Source organism: Pongo pygmaeus, chromosome 1, assembly GCF_028885625.2.
Source record: "Pongo pygmaeus isolate AG05252 chromosome 1, NHGRI_mPonPyg2-v2.0_pri, whole genome shotgun sequence".
Lineage (NCBI taxonomy): Eukaryota > Metazoa > Chordata > Mammalia > Primates > Hominidae > Pongo > Pongo pygmaeus.
Window position 1 is genome coordinate 179,979,546 of NC_072373.2, and position 23,779 is coordinate 180,003,324.

Genomic DNA, 23,779 nt, shown 5'->3' on the forward strand with positions numbered 1-23,779 from the left:
GATCAAATTACTCCAAGCTACGGGAGGATATTCAAACCAAAGGCAAAGAAGTTGAAAACTTTGAAAAAAATTTAGACGAATGTATAACTAGAATAACCAATACAGAGAAGTGCTTAAAGGAGCTGATGGAGCTGAAAACCAAGGCTCAAGAACTACATGAAGAATGCAGAAGCCTCAGGAGCCAATGTGATGAAATGGAAGAAAAGTTATCAGCGATGGAAGATGAAATGAATGAAATGAAGTGAGAAGGGAAGTTTAGAGAAAAAAGAATAAAAAGAAACGAGCAAAGCCTCCAAGAAATATGGGACTATGTGAAAAGACCAAATCTACGCCTGATTGGTGTACCTGAAAGTGACGGGGAGAATGGAACCAAGTTAGAAAACACTCTGCAGGATATTATCCAGGAGAACTTCCCCAATCTAGCAAGGCAGGCCAACATTCAGATTCAGGAAATACAGAGAACGCCACAAAGATACTCCTCGAGAAGAGCAACTCCAAGACACATAATTGTCAGATTCACCAAAGTTGAAATGAAGGAAAAAATGTTAAGGGCAGCCAAAGAGAAAGGTCGGGTTACCCACAAAGGGAAGCCCATCAGACTAACAACGGATCTCTCGGCAGAAACTCTACAAGCCAGAAGAGAGTGGGGGCCAATATTCAACATTCTTAAAGAAAAGAATTTTCAACCCAGAATTTCATATCCAGCCAAACTAAGCTTCATAAATGAAGGAGAAATAAAATACTTTACAGACAAGCAAATGCTGAGAGATTTTGTCACCACCAGGCCTGCCCTAAAAGAGCTCCTGAAGGAAGCACTAAACATGGAAAGGCACAACCGGTACCAGCCACTGCAAAATCATGCCAAAATGTAAAGACCATTGAGACTAGGAAGAAACTGCATCAACTAACGAGCAAAATAAACAGCTAACATCATAATGACAGGATCAGATTCACACATAACAATATTAACTTTAAATGTAAATGGACTAAATGCTCCAATTAAAAGACACAGACTGGAAAATTGGATAAAGAGCCAAGAACCATCAGTGTGCTGTATTCAGGAAACCCATCTCATGTGCAGAGACACACATAGGCTCAAAATAAAAGGATGGAGGAAGATCTACCAAGCAAATGGAAAACAAAAAAAGGTAGGGGTTGCAATCCTAGTCTCTGATAAAACAGACTTTAAACCAACAAAGATCAAAAGAGACAAAGAAGGCCATTACAATAATGCTAAAGGGATCAATTCAACAAGAAGAGCTAACTATCCTAAATATATGTGCACCCAATACAGGAGCACCCAGATTCATAAAGCAAGTCCTGAGTGACCTACAAAGAGACTTAGACTCCCACACATTAATAATGGGAGACTTTAACACCCCACTGTCAACATTAGACAGATCAACGAGACAGAAAGTCAACAAGGATACCCAGGAATTAAACTCAGCTCTGCACCAAGCAGACCTAATAGACATCTACAGAACTCTCCACCCCAAATCAACAGAATATACATTCTTTTCAGCACCACACCATACCTTTTCCAAAATTGACCACATAGTTGGAAGTAAAGCTCTCCTCAATAAATGTAAAAGAACAGAAATTATAACAAACTATCTCTCAGATCACAGTGCAATCAAGCTAGAACTCAGGATTAAGAATCTCACTCAAAACCGCTCAACTACATGGAAACTGAACAACCTGCTCCTGAATGACTACTGGGTACATAACGAAATGAAGGCAGAAATAAAGATGTTCTTTGAAACCAACGAGAACCAAGACACAACATACCAGAATCTTTGGGATGCATTCAAAGCAGTGTGTAGAGGGAAATTTATAGCACTAAATGCCCACAAGAGAAAGCAGGAAAGATCCAAAATTGACACCCTAACATCACAATTAAAAGAACTAGAAAAGCAAGAGCAAACACATTCAAAAGCTAGCAGAAGGCAAGAAATAACTAAAATCAGAGCAGAACTGAAAGAAATAGAGACACAAAAAACCCTTCAAAAAATTAACGAATCCAGGAGCTGGTTTTTTGAAAGGATCAACAAAATTGATAGACCGCTAGCAAGATTAATAAAGAAAAAAAGAGAGCAGAATCAAATAGACCCAATAAAAAATGATAAAGGGGATATCACCACCGATCCCACAGAAATACAAAGTACCATCAGAGAATACTACAAACACCTCTACGCATATAAACTAGAAAATCTAGAAGAAATGGATAAATTCCTCGACACATAAACTCTGCCGAGACTAAACCAGGAAGAAGTTGAATCTCTGAATAGACCAATAACAGGAGCTGAAAATGTGGCAATAATCAATAGCTTACCAACCAAAAAAAGTCCAGGACCAGATGGATTCACAGCCGAATTCTACCAGAGGTACAAGGAGGAACTGGTACTATTCCTTCTGAAACTATTCCAATCAATAGAAAAAGAGGGAATCCTCCCTAACTCATTTTATGAGGCCAGCATCATCCTGATACCAAAGCCAGGCAGAGACACAACCAAAAAAGAGAATTTTAGACCAATATCCTTGATGAACATTGATGCAGAAATCCTCAATAAAATACTGGCAAACTGAATCCAGCAGCACATCAAAAAGCTTATCCACCATGATCAAGTGGGCTTAATCCCAGGGATGCAAGGCTGGTTCAATATACATAAGTCAATAAATGTAATCCAGCATATAAACAGAACCAAAGACAAAAACCACAAGATTATCTCAATAGATGCAGAAAAGGCCTTTGACAAAATTCAACAACCCTTCATGCTAAAAACTCTCAATAAATTAGGTATTGATGGGACGTATCTCAAAATAATAAGAGCTATCTATGACAAACCCACAGCCAATATCATACTGAATGGGCAAAAACTGGAAGCATTCCCTTTGAAAACTGGCACAAGACAGGGATGCCCTCTCTCACCACTCCTATTCAACATAGTGTTGGAAGTTCTGGCCAGGGCAATTAGGCAGGAGAAGGAAATAAAGGGTATTCAATTAGGAAAAGAGGAAGTCAGATTGTCCCTGTTTGCAGATGACATGATGTTATATCTAGAAAACCCCATAGTCTCAGCCCAAAATCTCCTTAAGCTGATAAGCAACTTCAGCAAAGTCTCAGGATACAAAATCAATGTACGAAAATCACAAGCATTCTTATACACCAACAACAGACAAACAGAGAGCCAAATCATGAGAGAACTCCCATTCACAATTGCTTCAAAGAGAATAAAAACCTAGGAATCCAACTTAGAAGGGATGTGAAGGACCTCTTCAAGGAGAACTACAAACCACTGCTCAAGGAAATAAAAGAGGATACAAACAAATGGAAGAACATTCCATGCTCATGGGTAGGAAGAATCAATATCGTGAAAATGGCCATACTGCCGAAGGTAATTTACAGATTCAATGCCATCCCCATCAAGCTACCAATGACTTTCTTCACAGAATTGGAAAAAACTACTTTAAAGTTCATATGGAACCAAAAAAGACCCCGCATCGCCAAGTCAATCCTAAGCCAAAAGAACAAAGCTGGAGGCCTCACACTACCTGACTTCAAACTATACTACAAGGCTACAGTAACCAAAACAGCATGGTACTGGTACCAAAACAGAGATATAGACCAGTGGAACAGAACAGAGCCCTCAGAAATAACGCCGCATATCTACAACTATCTGATCTTTGACAAACCTGAGAAAAACAAGCAATGGGGAAAGGATTCCCTATTTAATAAATGGTGCTGGGAAAACTGGCTAGCCATATGTAGAAAGCTGAAACTGGATCCCTTCCTTACACCTTATACAAAAATCAATTCAAGATGGATTAAAGACTTAAAAGTTAGACCTAAAACCATAAAAACCCTAGAAGAAAACCTAGGCATTACCATTCAGGACATAGGCATGGGCAAGGACTTCATGTCTAAAACACCAAAAGCAATGGCAACAAAAGCCAGAATTAGCAAATGGGATCTCATTAAACTAAAGAGCTTCTGCACAGCAAAAGAAACTACCATCAGAGTGAACAGGCAACCTACAAAATGGGAAAAAATTTTTGCAACCTACTCATCTGACAAAGGGCTAATATCCAGAATCTACAATGAACTCCAACAAATTTACAAGAAAAAAACAAACAACCCCATCAAAAAGTGGGCGAAGGACATGAACAGCCACTTCTCAAAAGAAGACATTTATGCAGCCAAAAAACACATGAAGAAATGCTCACCATCACTGGCCATCAGAGAAATGCAAATCAAAATCACAATGAGATACCATCTCACACCAGTTAGAATGGCAATCATTAAAAAGTCAGGAAACAACAGGTGCTGGAGAGGATGTGGAGAAATAGGAACACTTTTACACTGTTGGTGGGACTGTAAACTAGTTCAACCATTGTGGAAGTCAGTGTGGCGATTCCTCAGGGATCTAGAACTAGAAATACCATTTGACCCAGCCATCCCATTACTGGGTATATACCCAAAGGACTATAAATCATGCTGCTATAAAGATACATGCACACGTATGTTTATTGCGGCATTATTCACAATAGCAAAGACTTGGAACCAACCCAAATGTCCAACAATGATAGACTGGATTAAGAAAATGTGGCACATATACACCATGGAATACTATGCAGCCATAAAAAATGATGAGTTCATGTCCTTTGTAGGGACATGGATGAAATTGGAAATCATCATTCTCAGTAAACTGTCGCAAGAACAAAAAACCAAACACCGCATATTCTCACTCATAGGTGGGAATTGAACAATGAGAACACATGTACACAGGAAGGGGATCATCACACTCTGGGGACTGTTGTGGAGTGGGGGGAGGGAGGAGGGATGGCATTGGGAGATATACCTAATGCTAGATGACGAGTTAGTGGGTGCAGTGCACCAGCATGGCACATGTATACATATGTAACTAACCTGCACCTTGCGCACATGTACCCTAAAATCTAAAGTATAATAATAATAAATAAAAAATAAATAAATAAATAAAACCAGTTTTAAAACGCTTCAATTCATATATTGCATCACAAGCAAAAATTAACTCAAAATGGGTAATAGACCTAAATGTAAAATCTAAAACTATTCAAGTCCCAGAAGAAAACAGGAGAAATTCTTCATGACCTTGAGTCAGGCAAAGATTTCTTAGATCTGACACCAAAGACACAACCTATAAAATAACAAATATCTAAATTAGACTTTATCAAAATTAGAAACTTCTACTATTTGTAAAATACTGCTAGAAAATTGAAAAAACAAGCCACAGACAAGGGGAAAATCATATATCTGATGTCCAGAATACATAAAGAACTCTCAAAACTCAATAATAAGAAAGCAACCCAAGTATTAAAATGAGCAAAATATTTGAAAGACACTTCATCAAAGAAAATATACAGAAAGCAAATAAGTGCATGAAAATATGCTCAAAATTTTTAGCCATTAGTGAGATACAAATTAAAACCACAATATATGTACACCTTTTAGAAGACTTTTTAAAAGAAAAAGGGACAATACCAAGTACTGGCAAAGATGAGGAGCAACTGAACTCTTACACATTAATGATGGGAATGCTTAATAGTACATCCACTTTGAAAATTAGCTTGAAACTTTCTTGTAAAGTTAAACATACATATACCATATGACCCAGCAGTTACACTCCTAGGTATGTATTTACACAAGTGAAATGAAAGTAACAGTAAACTGCTTTCACATAAAGCAGTTTACATTCATACAAAAATATGTATGAAAATGTTTTTGGCAGCTTTATTTGTAGTCATCTAAACCTGTAAACAGCTCAGGTGTCCCTCAGCTGGAGAAGGGGTCATCAAACTGTATGTGTATCTATACAATGGAATACTACTCAGCAATAAATAGGAACAAACTACTGATATATTCAACAACATGGATGAATCTCAAATATATTATGCTAAGTGAAGGAAGTCATTTATATAACATTTATGGTTACATTTATATAACATTCTGGAAAAGACAAAACTAGGATCAGAATAAAGATTAGAGGTTAGGAGTTAGGGATGAAGAAATTTGAATGGGAAGAGAGGTAATAGAACTCTTCTTTATTGGTGATGGTACTTATGCAAATATATGCATTTGTCAAAACTCACAGAACTGTACATTTAAAAGGATAGAGTTTGCTGTATATAAATTATACCTTAATTTTAAAATAGGAAAATAATTATTAATTGTCCTTCCCAAAGCCATATATGATCTAATCACCCCTCTCCTTTGTTTCCACTGTAACTTTAACCCTACCCCTCTCGCCTTGCTCATTCCGTTCCAGCCACATTGGCTGCCTTGCTATTCTTCAATCAAGCCAGGCACCCGGGCCTTGTTACTTACTGTGACTCCTGCCTATAATATACTTCTTTTAGATCTAAATATCCATGTGGAACCCTCTTTCCTTTACACCTTCGCTTACTGAGGTTTACAGTATTTAAAATTTTACCCCTCCCCCCACCTTCTACCAGCATTCCATGCACTCCCTCCATAGCACTCACCACTTTGTGAAAAATGATATAGTCTTGTATCACCTAAGAATGGGGAAGTGTGTCGTTGGCAATTCCGTTGATGTGCAAACATCCTAGACTTTACTTGCACAAACATAGATAGTATAGCCTGCTACACACCTAGGCTATTATATGGTATAACCTGTTGCTCCTAGGCTACAAACCTGTACAGCATGTTACTGTACTGAATACTGCAGGCAATTGTAATACAATGGTAAGTGTTTGTATATCTAAACATAGAAAAGGTACAATAAAAATGATAAAAAGGTACAGTACAAAGGATAAAAAATGTTGCACCTGTGTAGGGTACTTACCATGAATGGAGCTTGGAAGACTGAAGTTGCTCTGGGTGACTCAGTGAGCAAAGTGGTGAGTGAATATGAAGGCCTAGGACATTACACTACAGCGGACTTTATAATCACTGTACACTTAGGCCACTTTTTTTCTTTTTTCAGCAATGAATAAACCTTAGCTTACTATAACTTTTTTACTTTATGTAAACTTAATTTTTTTAACTTTCTGATTATTTTGTAATAGCTTAAAACATACATTGTACAGCTGTCCAAAATTTTTCTTTCTTTATATCCTTATTCTATAAGTTTTTATCTATTAAACATTTTTCCTTCTTTTTAAACTTTTTATTAAAAACTAAGATACATGCACATTAGGCTAGGCCTACACAGGGTCTAGATCATCAATATCATTGTCTTCCATATTCACATCTTGTCCACTGGAAAGTCTTTGGGGCAGTAACACACACGGAGCGGTCATCTCTTATTATAACAATGCTTTCTTCTGGAATACCTTCTGAAGGACCTGCCTGGGGCTGTTTTATGGTTAACTTTTCTAAAAAATACGTAGAAGGAGTATACCTTAAAATAACAAATAAAAGTATAGTGCACTAAATACTAGGCAATAGGAATTTTTCAGCTCCGTTATAATCTTATGAGACCTCCATGGTTTATACAGTCCATCGTTGACTGAAAAGTCCTTATGTGGCACATACTGTCTTTTCTTATGTGTGTCTTTGTTGTCTTTATCCCTACCCTACTAGAATGTAGGCTCCATTTAGGCAGACTTTTTTATTTTGTTCACTGCTATTTTGCCATCATTTAGAACAATGCCTGACTCATAGAAGATGCTCAGTAAGAATTCATGGAATTAATGAATGTTAGCTTTAGCCTATTTAACTGTGCCTCAGCCAGCTATAAACTTTTATTTGTACATACTCATAGGAACCTAAAGGTTGTTGTGTGTGTATATATTTATGTATACATCTGTGTGTATAAGTAAATTAAGGCAGTCTTTGATTCTTATTGTAAGAGACTTGTAAGTGTGTATTATTCTTTCTGTTTAAAAAATGTAACCATGTAGCGACAGTCTTTTGTGGGTATCTATTTTCACTGCCTAATTTCACTTCAAAAAATAGCCCCATTTCTCATCCCTCAGATATGCTTTAAATACTCACATATTTTTAGTAGAAAAAGAAGTACCAGATCAGTTCATATTTCTAACTTATACTAGGTTTCCTTGTTTTATTACAAATCAAAAATAATGCAAATAAACTATATTTGTTGAGCAAATCAAACTGAAGTTTAACACTGGTGTTTACCATGACTCGTTTGAGTGTAGGTGTCCTTTATGTTTTTGTTTTACAACAGTGTTTGCTTACAGGAGGCCCTTGCTCTTAGCCAGTATGTTTGAAACTGAACTACTGATGTATTTTTGTTATTTTTTTGGCAGTAGAACTGTTGGGTATTCAAATCTCAAGGTTGCTGATTTACCTCGTATCTCTTCATTGTTTTCCACGTTGGTCCATTGGTGTGGGATGTATGAGGTCTGTTTTCTTTCTGGGGAAAAGCCCTGGAGACTGTATACATTGAGGAGCAGACATTGTCTGTACAATGAATGGAGTAACGAGCTACTCTTGTTTATTCTTCTGTAATATAATTGGTTGAATTCAGACAATAATGTAGCATCTGTTATACTATGCAGGGAAATGTCAAAACAGAAAGCAAGCAGACAGGTGGATTAAAGGGAGAAAAGGAGAGAAAACCAAGAAATATCACATTAAGTTCTAATTTAAAGTAGGTGAAAAGGAATAATCATAACAAAAATGATAACACCAACAGCTGTCATATGTTGATCACAGTATTACGTATAGCATGAGGATCAATGCTCAGCACTTGTCACTGAGTGCTGACCAAGTGTCAGCATTTGCTAAGTGGCGTCAGGGACAGGGCCAAGATGGCCGATTAGAAGCAGTCTCCCATCAAAAAGAACCATAATTAGCATGTGAATCCTGCACCAGCAACCAAGTATTCAGGTTCTCTCGTCAGAACTGACTAGGCAGCTGGCGTGATCCACAGAGAGGAAGGTAGAGCAGTGTGGTGTGGCGGCCCACCTAAAAACATTCTGCATCTTATAGAAGGATGCTGTGAGGAAGATATTATCGGCTCTATTCCTATGAGGAAACTGAAATTCATAAAGACGTCATTTGCCTAATTCCCAGGATTTGAATGCATGTCTGTCATACCCCAAAACCTATGTTTCTAACCATAACATTGCATTTAATTAAAATTTTTTAAACTGCACTGTCAGAAATCAGAATACTGACTTTAAGGGGAGGTAGTTCCCAGGAAAGGGTATGCTTCTGAGATACTTGGTCAGGGTTCTAGTTTTACAGATGTGTTGACTTTGAAACTTTATCAAGTTGTACACTTAAGATTTGTGCACTTTTTCATATGTATGTTATACTTTAATAAAAACTTTAAAACAATTACAAAATACATGATTTTGAACAGAAAGGATAAAGCTTTATACAATACAACAGTGACTTAAATTTTGAAAAAAGTTTCAAATATATAAAATATGCCTGAAAAATTAAGGAAGAGTATCTGGGTGATGAAAAAGTTTTGGAAATAAATAGTAGTGATGGTTGTACAACATTGTGAATTTACTTAATGCCACTGAATTGTACACTTAACAATGGTTAAAATATTTTAAAAATTAGTGGATATAAACAATGATGGTGATGGCTGTCTTGATGGTGAATCTACAGATTTAGTTTTAATGTTTTACTTTTAATCTATTTTTGCAATGAATTTATATTACTTCTGTAATCGGGAAAAATGTTTTGTAATCTCAAAGATATGGTTGTAAAGAACCACCATCGTGGCCAGGCACAGTGGTTCACACCTGTAATCCCAGCACTTTGGGAGGCCTAGGTGGATGGATCACTTGAGGTCAGGAGTTTGAGACCAGCCTGGCCAACATGGCGAAGCCCCATCTCTACAAAAATTAGCCAGGTGTGGTGGCACGCGCCTGTAATCCCAGCTACTCAGGAGGCTGAGGTGGGAGAATCTCTTGAACCTGGGAGACGGAGGTTGCAGAGAGCCGAGATTGCGCCATTACACTCCAGCCTGGGCGACAGAGCGAGACTCCATCTCAAAAATAAAAAAAGAACCACCACTGTAACTGAGAAATAGATGATCCCATTAACAGTTTAGAAAATGTATATAACTCTAATCCACAGAGGTTTATACTTACAAGCAACTCATGGTGTCCCTTTAAGGGACACATGTGGAAAATTAACCTGAACAGTTAATGCAAGGAGGAGTCATACCTCAGAGAAAGGAGAAGATATTTAATTCTTAGTTACTGGAAGTAGAGGCTATGAGATTCACATTCTTCTAGCATTTATTGAACACCTAGTATGTGCCTACAATCATACTAAGCACTTTTACATATATTATTTCAGTTAGCATGTTAGTTTATTCCTTCCCTTCCAAGTGCATATTAAGCATCTACTTTGTGCTATGCACTGTATTTGGAATAAGAAGTAATACATGCTCCCATGCCATTATGGAGCTTGCAGGCTAGTAAGAAGGCCAGGCATTAAATAAATAACTATGGTACTAAATAGTGAATGCTGTAATTGACATATCAACTAGCATTTAATTTTGATATACACAGATGTTAATCCATTCATTGGGTTACTAATATATGATAATGTTACTAAAATAGTTTAATATTTGGAAATACTCAGCTGAAACTCATTGCTGTTACAGAACACCAATACCAGGTAAACTGCCACTCATGCTATCAGAAAAAAGGGCTAAAGTGACTGAAAAAAAAAGCAAAAATATATTTTTAACTGTATTTCTTATGTCTCCATTTCTGGGCATCAATTTCCCCATATAAAAAATGAGAGTATTGGGCTGTTTGACAAATGCGGCCCCTTCCAGATCTGATATTCTGTGTAGATCTCTTCATTATAAGAAAAGCAACTATCACTGAAGCCTATTATGTGTCAGATGCCATACTGAAAATTTTATATATATATGGTCTATATAATTCCCATCTCTGTAATCCCCTATAAGGTAGGTGGTTATTCAGTGCCTCCAGAAGGAAAGTAACCTCAGTCATAGGCTAGACTAGCTTTGTCTATACATTGCAGAAATTTTGAATGATTTTAAAAAAATACTTCAGTATTAGAACCAACCAAATTCACCTGCATGACACAAATTACCTGATTTCTTATCCATACTTGTGTCTGAGCAAACTGTTTCTGTTGGTTATTTTAAACATTTTTTAACAGATAATTTGCATAGGTCAAAATAGAAAGGCATATGCAGAAAACACCAGACGTCACCTCTTCCACCTTGTTTCCCCTACCCTCTGTAGGTTACCATTTTTGTTTCTTTTTATTTGTGTAAGTTTATTACCTCCAAAGAACCAGCTTATTAGCTGACTAGTTATATATTTCTTTTTTTTCTAAATTATTTCTTTATACTGTTATTCTCAGCTTTCCTTCCACTTATTTTATTGGTTTTTTTTCCACTAGCTTTAAAATTTTTTTATTACCAGACACTGATAATTTAGCTTTTAAAATCTAATTCTTAATTCACTTATTTTTATTCTTTAATTTATAATGGCGTACGAATGTTAAGGCTGTGAATTTCCTCAGAGCACTGCTTTAGATGAATTTCATGGATTCTAACATGAAGTCTTAGGGTTCTAGACAAAAAAGGTTTTAGTGATTTTTATAGATTCCAATGCTGTTAGGGACCTCAGAGACAGTCTCCTTCTAATGGAATGTCACAGATGTGAAACAATGTAATACTAAAACCTGGATTCAAGCCCACCCTAGCCATGAGACCTTCCAACAGTTTGCTTCACCTGCTTAAGTCAAATGAAGGGTTTGGTCCATCTGTACGTCCAGAAATCAACCACTAAGATTTGGCCAAATCCCATAGCGAGTTAGTGGCAAAGCCAGAACTAGGACTGTGGTCTCCTTCTGCCAATAAACCTGATATTTGAAGTTCTTTCCATTTTTTAAAACTTTTCTTTTATTGTGGCAAAATATATATAGAGTAATTTGCCATTCTTAAGTATACAATTCAGTGGCATTGATTGTATTCACAGTATTGTCCAACCACCACTACTATTTCCAAAATGTTTCATCACCCTAAACAGAATTTCCCCATTCCATTTTGACATAAACATAATAATCCAGTACTCTACAAACTCTGCAGTTACTTCTACTTGTATTTCTCGAATATAAATATATCTCTGTTTGTGTGTGTCTTTTCTGAATGCATCTAATAGCTTTAATTCATACCCTGGAAAGGTATCAATTGGGTATTTGATATGAATGTCTTTGATCACAAATATCTGAGCCCTTCAATTAAAAAAATGCCTTTTCTGTGTAGTTTCCTATATATTTAATAATATGTGTCATCAAGGTGGAATTTATTTTAATTGCTTGCCTATTGGGCTAATATTAAGAAAATGAAAAATACATTATTCTATTGTTCAAGCATTTGGCTTGGCTAATAAATGGGGCAGTGACTTTTCAATGAATTTCTAGATAACAGCAGCTTTTTTTCTGGTCTCTTCCTCCCCACTCTCTATAGTCCAGTCCTTCTCACATTTTAACACCGGTTTTTGCTCTCCCTAGGCCATCCGGCTGTCCTTAGAGCAAGCCCTGCCTCCTGAGCCAAAGGAAGAAAATGCTGAGCCTGTGAGCAAACTGCGGATCCGGACCCCCAGTGGCGAGTTCTTGGAGCGGCGTTTCCTGGCCAGCAACAAGCTCCAGATTGTCTTTGATTTTGTAGCTTCCAAAGGATTTCCATGGGATGAGTACAAGTTACTGAGCACCTTTCCTAGGAGAGACGTAAGTTCCCATACCTATCTCAGGAAGTATATCCAGGTGGGAGATGTGCCATCATTAAACCTGAACAAAGTAGTTGAAGAAAAATCCCATGGTGCAGGTAACTACAAGACAAACAGGAGTCCTTCTTTGTTCTGCACACCATTCTCTCCTTAGCTTTTGGAGAAAGTATGGCTTCCCAGGCCAGCAGATATGTACCCAGTAGCCTATGTAAGAAATTAGGTACTAGATCTTCCTTCCTAGCTGTTTTCCCTATTCCAGCATTCCAGTCTTTGCTGAGATCTCATCTGTATTCCTCAAATGAGATATATCTGTAGACCTCAGAATATACCTGAGAATTGTATGTTTAACAGCTTAACAGTTAGATATCAGGGTCAACGAATATAGGTTCACTAGGAATGAGTCATGCAAAACAAAGAGTGTTTTGTGATTTGATAGTCTTACTACCCTGGGAAGTTACAGAGGCTGACCTGTATTCACTGCGTGCTTACATTACAGCACAATATTTGATAGTCTCTCATAGTATTCTGGGGCACAGTAGAGAGATATAGATGTGTTAGATTCATTGCTGATTAAATGGTTGCGTCCAAAAAATGTTAACCACCATTTCCTTGTAGGGAACCAAGAGGCTCTGTATTTAATCTTTTATTACTTACCATATTTATTGGCAACCTAAATGAAGACTTTATCAGATTTATAGATTATGAAAAATAAGATTCAAGAAAATCTTAAAATACTGAAACTTACACAAAATGAAGCTGCAGAAATTTCACAGAAATGTGTAGAAATAGATTCATTTAGTAGAGGTTATGGTTGAATTAAGCTGAATACACGTTAATAACGCGTTGTGGCTGCCAACAAAAAAGCTAGCTCCTGTTTTAGAGGTGTAATCCCAACCAGAGGTTAACTTAATGGTCCTGTTTAACTCTGCACTAAGATAAACTACCCCCTGGGTGATGGGTACACCAAAATCTCACAAATCACCACTGAAGAACTTACTCATATAACCAAATACCTGTTCCCCAAAAACCCATGGAAATAAAAAATTAAAAAAACAAACAAACTACCCCTGAAATAGTCTTTAGGCTTCATGCTGAAAAACGAAGCCTGAAGAAATAGGAGCATGTCTGGAGCAGGGCTGGTAGGAAGGTGAGAGAGCTGGAAATCATGTCGTTTAAGGAACATTACCTCTAAAGAAGGAAGGACCATGAGAGATGTGATTGTTGTCTTCAGCTACTTGAAGGCATGCCTTGTAAAAGAGGGATCTGATTTTTTGAGGCTGCAGGGGCAGAAATGGGACCAATGAGTTGAAAGTTACACAAGACAAATTTGGCATAGTGTAACAAAGCATTTTCTAAGAAAGGAATATCTTGTGTTGTGAAGTGTTAATTTTCCTATCATTGGAGATTACCAAGTATTACTCTTTTCAGCAATAACAGATATATATATGGAGAGTGATTCATCCGTGGTATTCTTGCTTTATATGGGATGGGACTTGGACTTGCTTAGCTCTGAAATATACAGTAAATCTTCTGTGATTCCATTATGATCTAGGTATAGTAACCTAGCATACCAAAACCAAGAGTTTCATTAAGGCACGTCTAAGTCCCTTACATTGGCTGTCAGGTTTGCAGGATGGAGACAGAAACTAGTAATATCCCCTCTGGGTGGAATGAAGATCTTGCCACTTATTTCTAAGCCCAGGAGACTGTAGTGGATCCCAGGTGCTGACTATTGTTCCTTTTCTCACTGGCCCTGCCTACTGCTCCAAGGTCATCCCCTTTATTTGTATATAAGGCACACAAACATGCACAAGGGAACACATGCCTGCATATGTTCTTACCACACAGCCAAGTATGAAAACTACCTTAACTTCTGTCACTGAAGTTGAACTCTCAGTGTGTGAACATTTAACAAAGAACCATTATCAAAGGGTTCAAGATCAGCCTGGTTCTCATACTTTATGTTCTGTGATGAAAATCTCACCTCAGAGAACTTAAAAAACTTAGGAGCTAAGTTTGCCCTTCCCAACCCTTAGTTTTAAGTCACTCCCTTTCTGAATGGGTCTCATCTTTAAAAATGGAAGTACTGAAAGAAATAAGAGTCTAAGGACTTTGCATTTTAAAATTAAACTTTATTTTCAAAGCTTATTACTGACAGGGATGGGGTGAAAATATCTTAAAAGGAGCTAGGCTTTTTGATCATTATTAAGAACCTCTTTCCACAGGGTAAAACCCTGGACTGTGGAAAGTTGCTGTTGAAAGGAAACTGGGGAAATGTGATGTGAAATGTAGAGTGTTCTTGGGCCTGCTACTATCTCCCTGTGGTTGCCAGCATAGTGCTTCATATATAAGCATCAGTAACTGTTGTTGAATGTTAATAACCTCAGGCTCCCCTAATCTCTGGTTCCAGAATGAACAGAGAGGCTGGTCCAAATGAGAACAGATGCTCTAGGCCCACCCAGATTCCAGACCTAAACTAAGAAAGCCCACCCAGGACTCTTTAGGCCTCCTAGAGCCAGGGGTGGGGTGAGAGTTAAAGGCCCTTCATTCTTCTCTGAATTCTCTTTCAAATCAAATGACTAGTGTTTTTGCAAGGCTATTCTGTAACAGCCATCTGTGTCTGCAAGGATTAGGATCTAATTTGTAAAAGTCATCTTAAATTACAGCCAAACTAAAGACTGTTAAAAAGCACATCTTAAGGCCTTGCCTCTTTAATAACAAATAATATAAGCCTTAACTCTAGGAGTCTTAATTGTATCTTCAGCCTTTTCTCCACAAAGCAGAGACTGGTTTCTCAGCAGAGGACCTGATAAGTGTTCTTCTGTACCTCCCATGCCTGCCACCCGCCCCCAACCAAAACAGTACTTCATGTTAAGATTTCCCAGCTGTCTAACCATTTACTAAATGTCTGCTGAGCATACTTCCCTGAACTGAGCACTGTAGGACAACCAAAATAGCTGCAGACATAGACCTTCCCCAGAAAACTGATTCAAGTTGTGGAAGCATTGAGTTACTTGGTTTTGGGTGTGTGTGTGTGTGTGTGTGTGTGTATGTTTTCCCCAATTTTGCTAATAACAGTTACTAAGAGAAGGAATAGTATTTATTTCCAGAGCTCTACCTCCTGGACATGTTAGAGCCATGTGACCATCAGTGGCCCATTTGCCTTACTTGGGCATTGCCTTGGAAATGAGGTAGTTGAGTCCTAAAAGCTGAGTAATGACACTTACCCCACTACTCCTCCTATAGGCCAACTCCTATCTCTGAGTTAGAGTAAGGGATTGCTGCCAGCTCCCCCAGCTCCCCTCCAGACCTACGGTAGCCCAAACATAGGCCCTTCCCAGAAAAGCTGATTATCACTCATGCTACTTGGTAAGAGGTTGTCAGTATCCCCCAGCCTTCCTCTTCTGTGCCACTTCCTTATCTTCCGTTTTCTCTCCTCTTTCCTTTTCCACCCCTTCCATTTTTTCCAATCCTATTTTACCTGTTTTATCTTCTCCCCCATCTTTCCATTCTTCCCTTTTCCCTATTTCTTTATCCCACAACTCTTCTTTCTGCCTACTCTTTTTCCATTTTTTGCCTACCCATATCCACATCCCTCAGAAGAGCTCTGTCTACAATTGGAAAGTGAGATCTTTCAATTTATAAAATGACTGGAAAGCACTAGGAAAGGAGGATGAGGAATGGCAGATGAACTCTAAGAGTCCACTGATAGCCCATATGTATTGCCACTGATATAATGACACAGCCCCTGTTCTAGCTTAGGGAACATGCCTTTTTCTGGATCTATAGATATGAATCCCCAAACAGACAGACATGCATTCAGGAATAAACTGTTTTCTTATATTTTATATCTAAAACAAAGCAATGAGGGAATTTATATTTTGCCCCAGCTTTCTAGGTTTTCATCTCTGTAACTATGACTCGTAATTTTTGTTTCTCCCTCTAAGACTTAAAGGAACAGGAGAATGAGTATAATCAAGCTCCAGCATGGTTTTCCTAGAGTAGACCTTCAGTAAAGGTTTGTTTAAATGTACTGGGGGAAAAGCCTTTCAAATTTGGGGTATACAAATTCCTTCCTCTGTCACCCATCCACTTTTATTATGCTAAGCACCAAGCTAAACTCTGCAAACACAGTGAAGAAAAACAATGGCATAGATCTCACCCTTGTAGAATTTACAGTCTGAATCCAGAAACTACAGCTAGATGAAGTTTGACTTGACTTGACTTCATCGATGACACATGGATACTATTTGCCACCATAAGGAGATAGAAGCAGTTTAATTCGCATTTAATTCATGTATTTGTTCTCTCATCATAGCAAAACATTTGCTGTGCAACCGCTCTTGTTTCAGCCTTCATACCAGGTGCTGGTGATACAGAAATTTTTAAAAAGTTGTTACTGACCTTGAAGAGTTCACATTATAGTAAAAACACACATCCAAAACAAATTGCATTGCAAATTATACCCACAGTTAGAAGGATAAGTAATTTCAGCCGGCAGTGATAACGGAAAGTATTATAAAGGAAGTTAATTTTACCTGAGCCTGGCACAGAGAGATGTTCAGTGAGTGGAAGCAGAACAGCAAAGTCAGAAGTAAATGGTTCAGTGGTAGTGGTAGTTAGTCTTGCATGTGAATCCCACTCTATCATACTGAACATTGAACAACTTACTTGACCCTGCTGAACTTTTATTTCTGCATCTTTGAAAGAGAAATGATAATATCTGACAGGGTTGTGGTAAGAGTTATATTAAGTGAATATAAATTACTATATTCATAGCACATAAAACAGTATCTGCTGTAAAATAATCCTAAATAGAGAGAGGCAGAAGAGGTGGGAAGGGCTTACAGTTAAAGAAAATGTGGCAGCAGCGAATTCTTTCTCTAGAACAGTGATGGATATGAAATTTGAGTTACAAATATCTAGCTGTAACCCAGGCTTAAGAATATATCATTGAAATCTTAATATCTGATATTTGCAAAGGATCTCAGAGATATGAAGGCCAATGCTGCCACTTTACTGGTGGGAGAATCAAGGGAGGTAAAATTAAGCACTTAAGTCACTTGAACAATTATAAAAGCAGAGTGATACTGACATCCAAGTTTTCTTATGACCATTGCTTTTTGAGATTATTGAGTCCTTTTAAAAAACTGTTAATAAATTATAGAGTTCCATTTTAAAATTAGAGCCATAGAACTAGAAAAATCAACATTAGAGACCACCTAGTAAATGCAATAAATTGCAGCTGCAAGCACCAGTATTTTAAAATATTTTGTACTTCAAAAACCTTCCTATGGTAATACCTCTAATATTGCAGTGGGATTGATTTTCAATTTATGTTAGAGTAAGTTTTATTTTTTTAAAAAACAAGAGCCAGAAGGAAAAACTTTAATGCCACTGAATGACTGTATCTTAAAAGCTTTGTTCTCAAAATAAACCAAGATGAAGCATCTAATTGGTGAAATACATGTTAAAGGTACGACTGCTGAGCTTGTTCCATTCCCCTCAGGTATTTTATATCACTATATCTGGTTATTTGAAATTTTTCAGTATCCCTAAATAATCAAGATTCAGATAAAAAGAACTACGATTGTGTAATGGAACACAACTAGCATCTAGATGGTCGCAACATTAATTTTGCCTCTAAACTTCTCTCAAATCTGTTCTTTTCTTCTCTTTCCCTCTATACCACTGCCCAAGTCATCATAGCCCAAATTAAACCTATGGCTTCCTAATTCATCTCCCTGCCTCCAGTTTTGCCTCCCCACATCTATGCTTCCCACTGTCTCTTGAGTGATTTTTTTAAACGGCTTTGATAATCTCTGTCTCTCTCCTGCTTAAAAGCCTCCAGTGGTTCTAATGGCCTGCAGAAAAAGTCCAAACTCCTTACCATGGCATACAAAATCTTCAAAATTTCACACCATCTCCTTTTCTTACTTCTTCTGATTACCTCCTCAGCACATGCATCTCATCATTAAACCACAAGAAACTGCTTGACTGAAAGAAACAAGAGACCTCACTAAGGTACAAAATACATTCACAGAATTATCCCACTCCTGTCAGCTTTGGGAGATACCAAGACAGGTGTGGTGTAATATCATTCAGTAGATGGGGAACATGAGGTCTTGAGGTGAAATTACTTGCTTGAGAGTGTACATTCAATTAATTAATGACCACTGAGGACTGCAGCCCAGGCCTCTTGATTGGCTTATTTTCAAAAGTTTTGTTGTAAAGAAACATGGTCCTGGATTATTTGACAGGACACCTGAATTTTTAGGTAGAAGTCATTTGGTAAAAGCTGTTTACATAATATTTACAACATTCAAAAAAAAGTAAATAGCAAAAGGTTTAAAAGAATAATACAGCTGCTGCTTAAATAGGTCTATATATGAAACTCTAATCTGACACAACAGCAACCTAAGGGAAAAATACTAGTAAGGGCAGTTTATATTTCTTTAGGTTATTCATTTTGTTTAAGAAATTTATTTTCTAAATTGTAAGTTTTAAATTTTTTAAATTTTAATTGTTGGCCAGGCGCAGTGGCTCACGCCTGTAATCCCAACACTTCGGAAGTCTGAGGCAGGCAGATCACTTGAGGTCAGGAGTTCAAGACCAGCCTGGCCTACATGATGAAACCCTGCCTCTACTGAAAAATACAAAAATTAGGCCGGGCGCGGTGGCTCACACCTGTAATCCCAGCACTTTGGGAGGTCAAGTTGGGTGGATCATGAGGTCGGGAGTTCAACACCAGCCTGGCCAAGATGGTGAAATCCCGTCTCTACTAAAAATACAAAAAATTAGCCAGACGCAGTGGCAGGCGCCTGTAATCCTAGCTACTTGGGAGGCTGAGGCAGGAGAATTGCTTGAACTCGGAGGGCGGAGGTTGCAGTGAGCTGAGATCGCACCACTGCACTCCAGCCTGGGCGACAGAGTGAGACTCCATCTCAAAAAAAAAAAAAAAAAAAAAAAACAAAAATTAGCCAGGTGTAGTGGCGTGCACCTGTAATCCTGCCTATTTGGGAGGTTGAGGCACGAGAATTGCTTGAACCTGGGAGGTGGAGGTTGCAGTGAGCCAAGATCATACTACTGGACTCTAACCTGGGAGACAGAGCAAGACTCTGTCTCAAAAAAATAAATACATACAAATAAAATTTTAATTGTCATAATTTTATATTGTTATGGGGTACAATGTGATGCAGTTTTGTTGTTGTTGTTGTTTGAGACAGAGTCTCACTCTGTCATACAGGCTGGAGTGCAGTGATGCAATTACAGCTCACTGCAGCCCCAGCCTCCTGTGCTCAAGTGATCCTCCCACCTCACCCTCCTGAGTAGCTGGGACCACAGGTGCATGACACCACACCCAACTAATTTTTGTATTTTTTATAGAAATGGGATTTTGCCATGTTGCCCAGACTAGTCTCGAATTCCTGGGCTCAGATGATCTGCCTACTTTGGCTATCCAAAGTGCCAGGATTACAGGCATGAGCCGCTGTGCCTGGTGCAATGTGATATTTTGATATATGTATTCATTGTAGAAAGAGTAAATCAAGCTAATTAGCATATCTGTCACCTCACCTGCTTTTTTTAAAAGGTGAGAATGTTTAAAATACTCAATCCCTGCTTTGGAATAGGGAAACTGAAGCACAAAAGAGGTTAGGTAACTTGCCCAGTGTCATAGTAAATATCAGAACTAGATATAAACCTTAGGTATATGACTGCAGAGCCTGTGTTCTTAATCCTTATGCCATCATGCTTCCTGAGCCAAATAAGAAATAAATCAGTCAGGTGGATTATCATCTAGAAAAATACTTTCAAGGCTGGGCATGGTGGCTCATGTCTGTAATCCCAGCACTTTGGGATGCCAAGCAGGGCAGATCACGAGGTCAGGAGATCGAGACCATCCTGGCTAACATGGTGAAACCGCGTCTCTACTAAAAATACAAAAAATTAGCCAGGCATGGTGGCACGCGCCTGTGGTCCCAGCTACTCGGGAGGCTGAGGCAGGAGAATCACTTGAACCCAGGAGGCAGAGGTTGCAGTGAGCCGAGATTGCACCACTGCACTCCAGCCTGGTGACAGAGTGAGACCCCGTCCCAAAAAGAAAAATACTTTCAATATGTAAATGAAGCTCAGTGTTACGTATTTGGAAAGATTTCATCATCTCTGATTTATTCATCTCACCTTATAATTCCTATTTCTGGGTCACTGCCAGATGCTGGTAAAATATACACTTAGTTGTATTTCACACCCTGTTTATCCAATACAGTTTTATTTTGCCAGCCACTCTACTTAGTGCCAAGGAATAAGTCATGGTCCCACATTTAAGAATATTTCAGCCTCTCATACAAACAGTCCTCATACTGCAGTTCATGCAGTGGGTCCAAAGAATAGTCAAGCAAAAGGGGCAATAGATGCCTGCTGGCATGGGTAACCAAGAGAGATTGTGTAAAAGAGATAGCAGTTGAACAAAACTGAGATAGATAGGATTTTTTGGTAGGTTGTTAAGAGGAGAACATTCTCCAACAGCTAGGACGGCTTGAGGAAAAAGGTCTAATGTTGAAAAGCACAAAGCCATGGCTATATGGTAGAGTGTAGACCAGACTGGCTGAAACGAGGGGGCTTTGTCTAATAAAGTCCTGAGAAAAGGCTGAAGGGGGTTTGGGGACAGGATATATAAAACTGGAATACCAGGCAAAGGAGCTTGGCTTTATTCCACATAAAATTTGTTGAGTAACAGAATGATGTAGTCATCCATTATTATCATCACAGTAAGAATAACTACCCATACATTATTCCATAATTTACAGATTTACATTACCTGGCACATAGCAGGTGCTCAATAATGTCAGTCCTTTGATCTCTTTCTACTGGTATTATCTAAGCGCTTTCATCCAGTCTTGTGGCAATAAATGTGATATACACAGTTACAACTCACAAATATATATATCCAGTCTAAATTCTCTCCTCAACTCCAAACATTTCTACATACAACGATCTACTCAATATCTCCACTTTGCATCCAGTAGGCGTCTCACATGAAACATAGTCAGAACTGAATTCCTGATTCCTACTCTCCCCCAAAACCTGCTCCTCCCATAGTCTTCCTTATCTGATTAAATGGCAGCTTCATTCTTTTTGTTCAGGCAAGAAACCTTAGAGTTATCCTTGACTCCTTTTTCTCTCCTTTCTCCAACTCATAAGCAAAATCTGTTGGTTTTACTTTCAAAGTATACCCAGAATCTACTTATTACCTCTACAACTGAACCCTAGCCGAAGCCACTATAATCTCTTATTCAAATTATTATAATGATATCCTACTGGCCTCTGCCTCCATCTGTGATCCCCTTCAATCTTGTTTTCAAAAAAGACAGTGATTTTTTTTTAATAAGGCAAATCACGTCACTTCTCTTTTCGAACCCTGTAATAGCTCCCCATCAGTTCAGAATGAAAGGCCTTTCTCGATCTAACTTCCTGGCATTTCTCTGACCCCTCTCCCACTCAGTCATTTCCATTTACCTTGGCATCTTTGCTATTTGTACAACACCATGAAACATGTTCCTACTTCAGGGCCTTGCATTTGCACTTTCTTCTACTGAAATAGTCTTCCTCTAGATAGTGCTCATGCCCTCACTTCCTTCAGGTAGCTGCTCAGATACTGCCTTTTTATTGAGGCCTTTGCTGACCAACCCATATAAAATAATAGTCTTCCTTCCCTGCCCTCTCTGCCCTATCTTCCCCACCCTGCGAGACTGACAACCCCTATTCCTCTTATCCTGCTCTTTTTCTCCACTGAACTGTTCACTATCTGACATAATAGGTGTATAGTTGTTTATTGTCTCCCGGCTACTAGAATAAAAGTTCTTAGAGGGCAAGAACTTTATTTGTTAACTAATACATTCCTGGCACCTAGGACATTACCTGAAACCTAACTGATGCTCAGTAAATACCTGTTGAATGAATGAATGAATGATGCAAATGAACAAACAGCCTGTGAAATAATAATAATGCTGTCTTCTATTTATTGAGTTCCCCTTATATGTTCCCATCATATGTTAAAGTGCTAGGCACTTTACAGGTATCATGTAATTGAATTCTTACAACAACCCTATGAGATTGGAGTATCCTTACTTTACAGTTAAGAAATCAAAAGCTCAAAGAAGCAGATTTCAAACTCATGTCCAAAACCTTTTATACCAGGCAGATATTATCTCCATTTTATAGCTTCAAAACTGAAACTGTAAATTAAGTGTTTTAACCAAGATCACATAGCCAAGCAGTGGCAGAGCTGGCACTTAAATGTAACGGTAGTGGTTCTTTCTGTTATATCTCACTGTTAACCTGGAAAGATGAATTAACATGGAATAAAGACTGAAGCCAGAAGAATAATTAAGGGTGTTGTAGTCTTTAAAATGAGATGATAGAAATACCACCAGGCAGGGGAAGATTGGAGAGATGGTTGGATGTAAAGGTTACCAATGCCTAGACTAAGTATTTGGTAAATGGCCCATAGATTCTGCTGTCCTCTGTATACTTGGAGTCAGACAGATCTTTGTTCTAATGCTGGCACTTCCATCTGTTAGCTGAGGTACTCTGAGTACATCATTTCTCTTTTCTGTATTTCAGCTACTTCATCTTTCAAGTGAGGATAATGTCATGTGTCCTCACAGATAAATTGTGATGATAAGATCAAAAGTGATAATGAAAATACTTGGTAACTGGCAGAGGGCCATGCCATTTGAGTTGGTAATGGCTAAACTTCTTTAATCTATGTCCCAAAATTCACTACTTTTGACCTGTCTCTGGCTTTTTAAAAAATAAGTTTTTAGACACATTCTTCATTCTTAATATGACAGTGACTTGCACTTTGCCAGTTGCATTATAACAGACTCTTCCTTGGAAGAAAGTCCACTGTTTATTGCAGTCCCCTTAGTAAAATGCAGTAAAAATGTGTTCTGAGTCTTGGCAATGACAGGGAGACAGCATGATGATATAACACAAAGAACCAACTATTAGGGGGGCCTTGGGCAAGTCACATAACCACACTAAACTGGTTCTTTCACCTGTAAAAGGC

At 38.1% G+C, this 23,779-nt stretch overlaps 1 protein-coding gene across 1 annotated transcript in view; it reads left to right on the plus strand.

Moving 5' to 3' along the window:
- The window catches only part of FAF1 (Fas associated factor 1), a 534,220-nt gene that overhangs the window by 488,364 nt on the left and 22,077 nt on the right, over nt 1–23,779 (plus strand). The window contains exon 18 of the mRNA XM_054488490.2: nt 12,494–12,709. Coding sequence (XP_054344465.1) covers nt 12,494–12,709 — 216 coding nt within the window. The remainder of the gene's footprint in view (nt 1–12,493; nt 12,710–23,779) is intronic.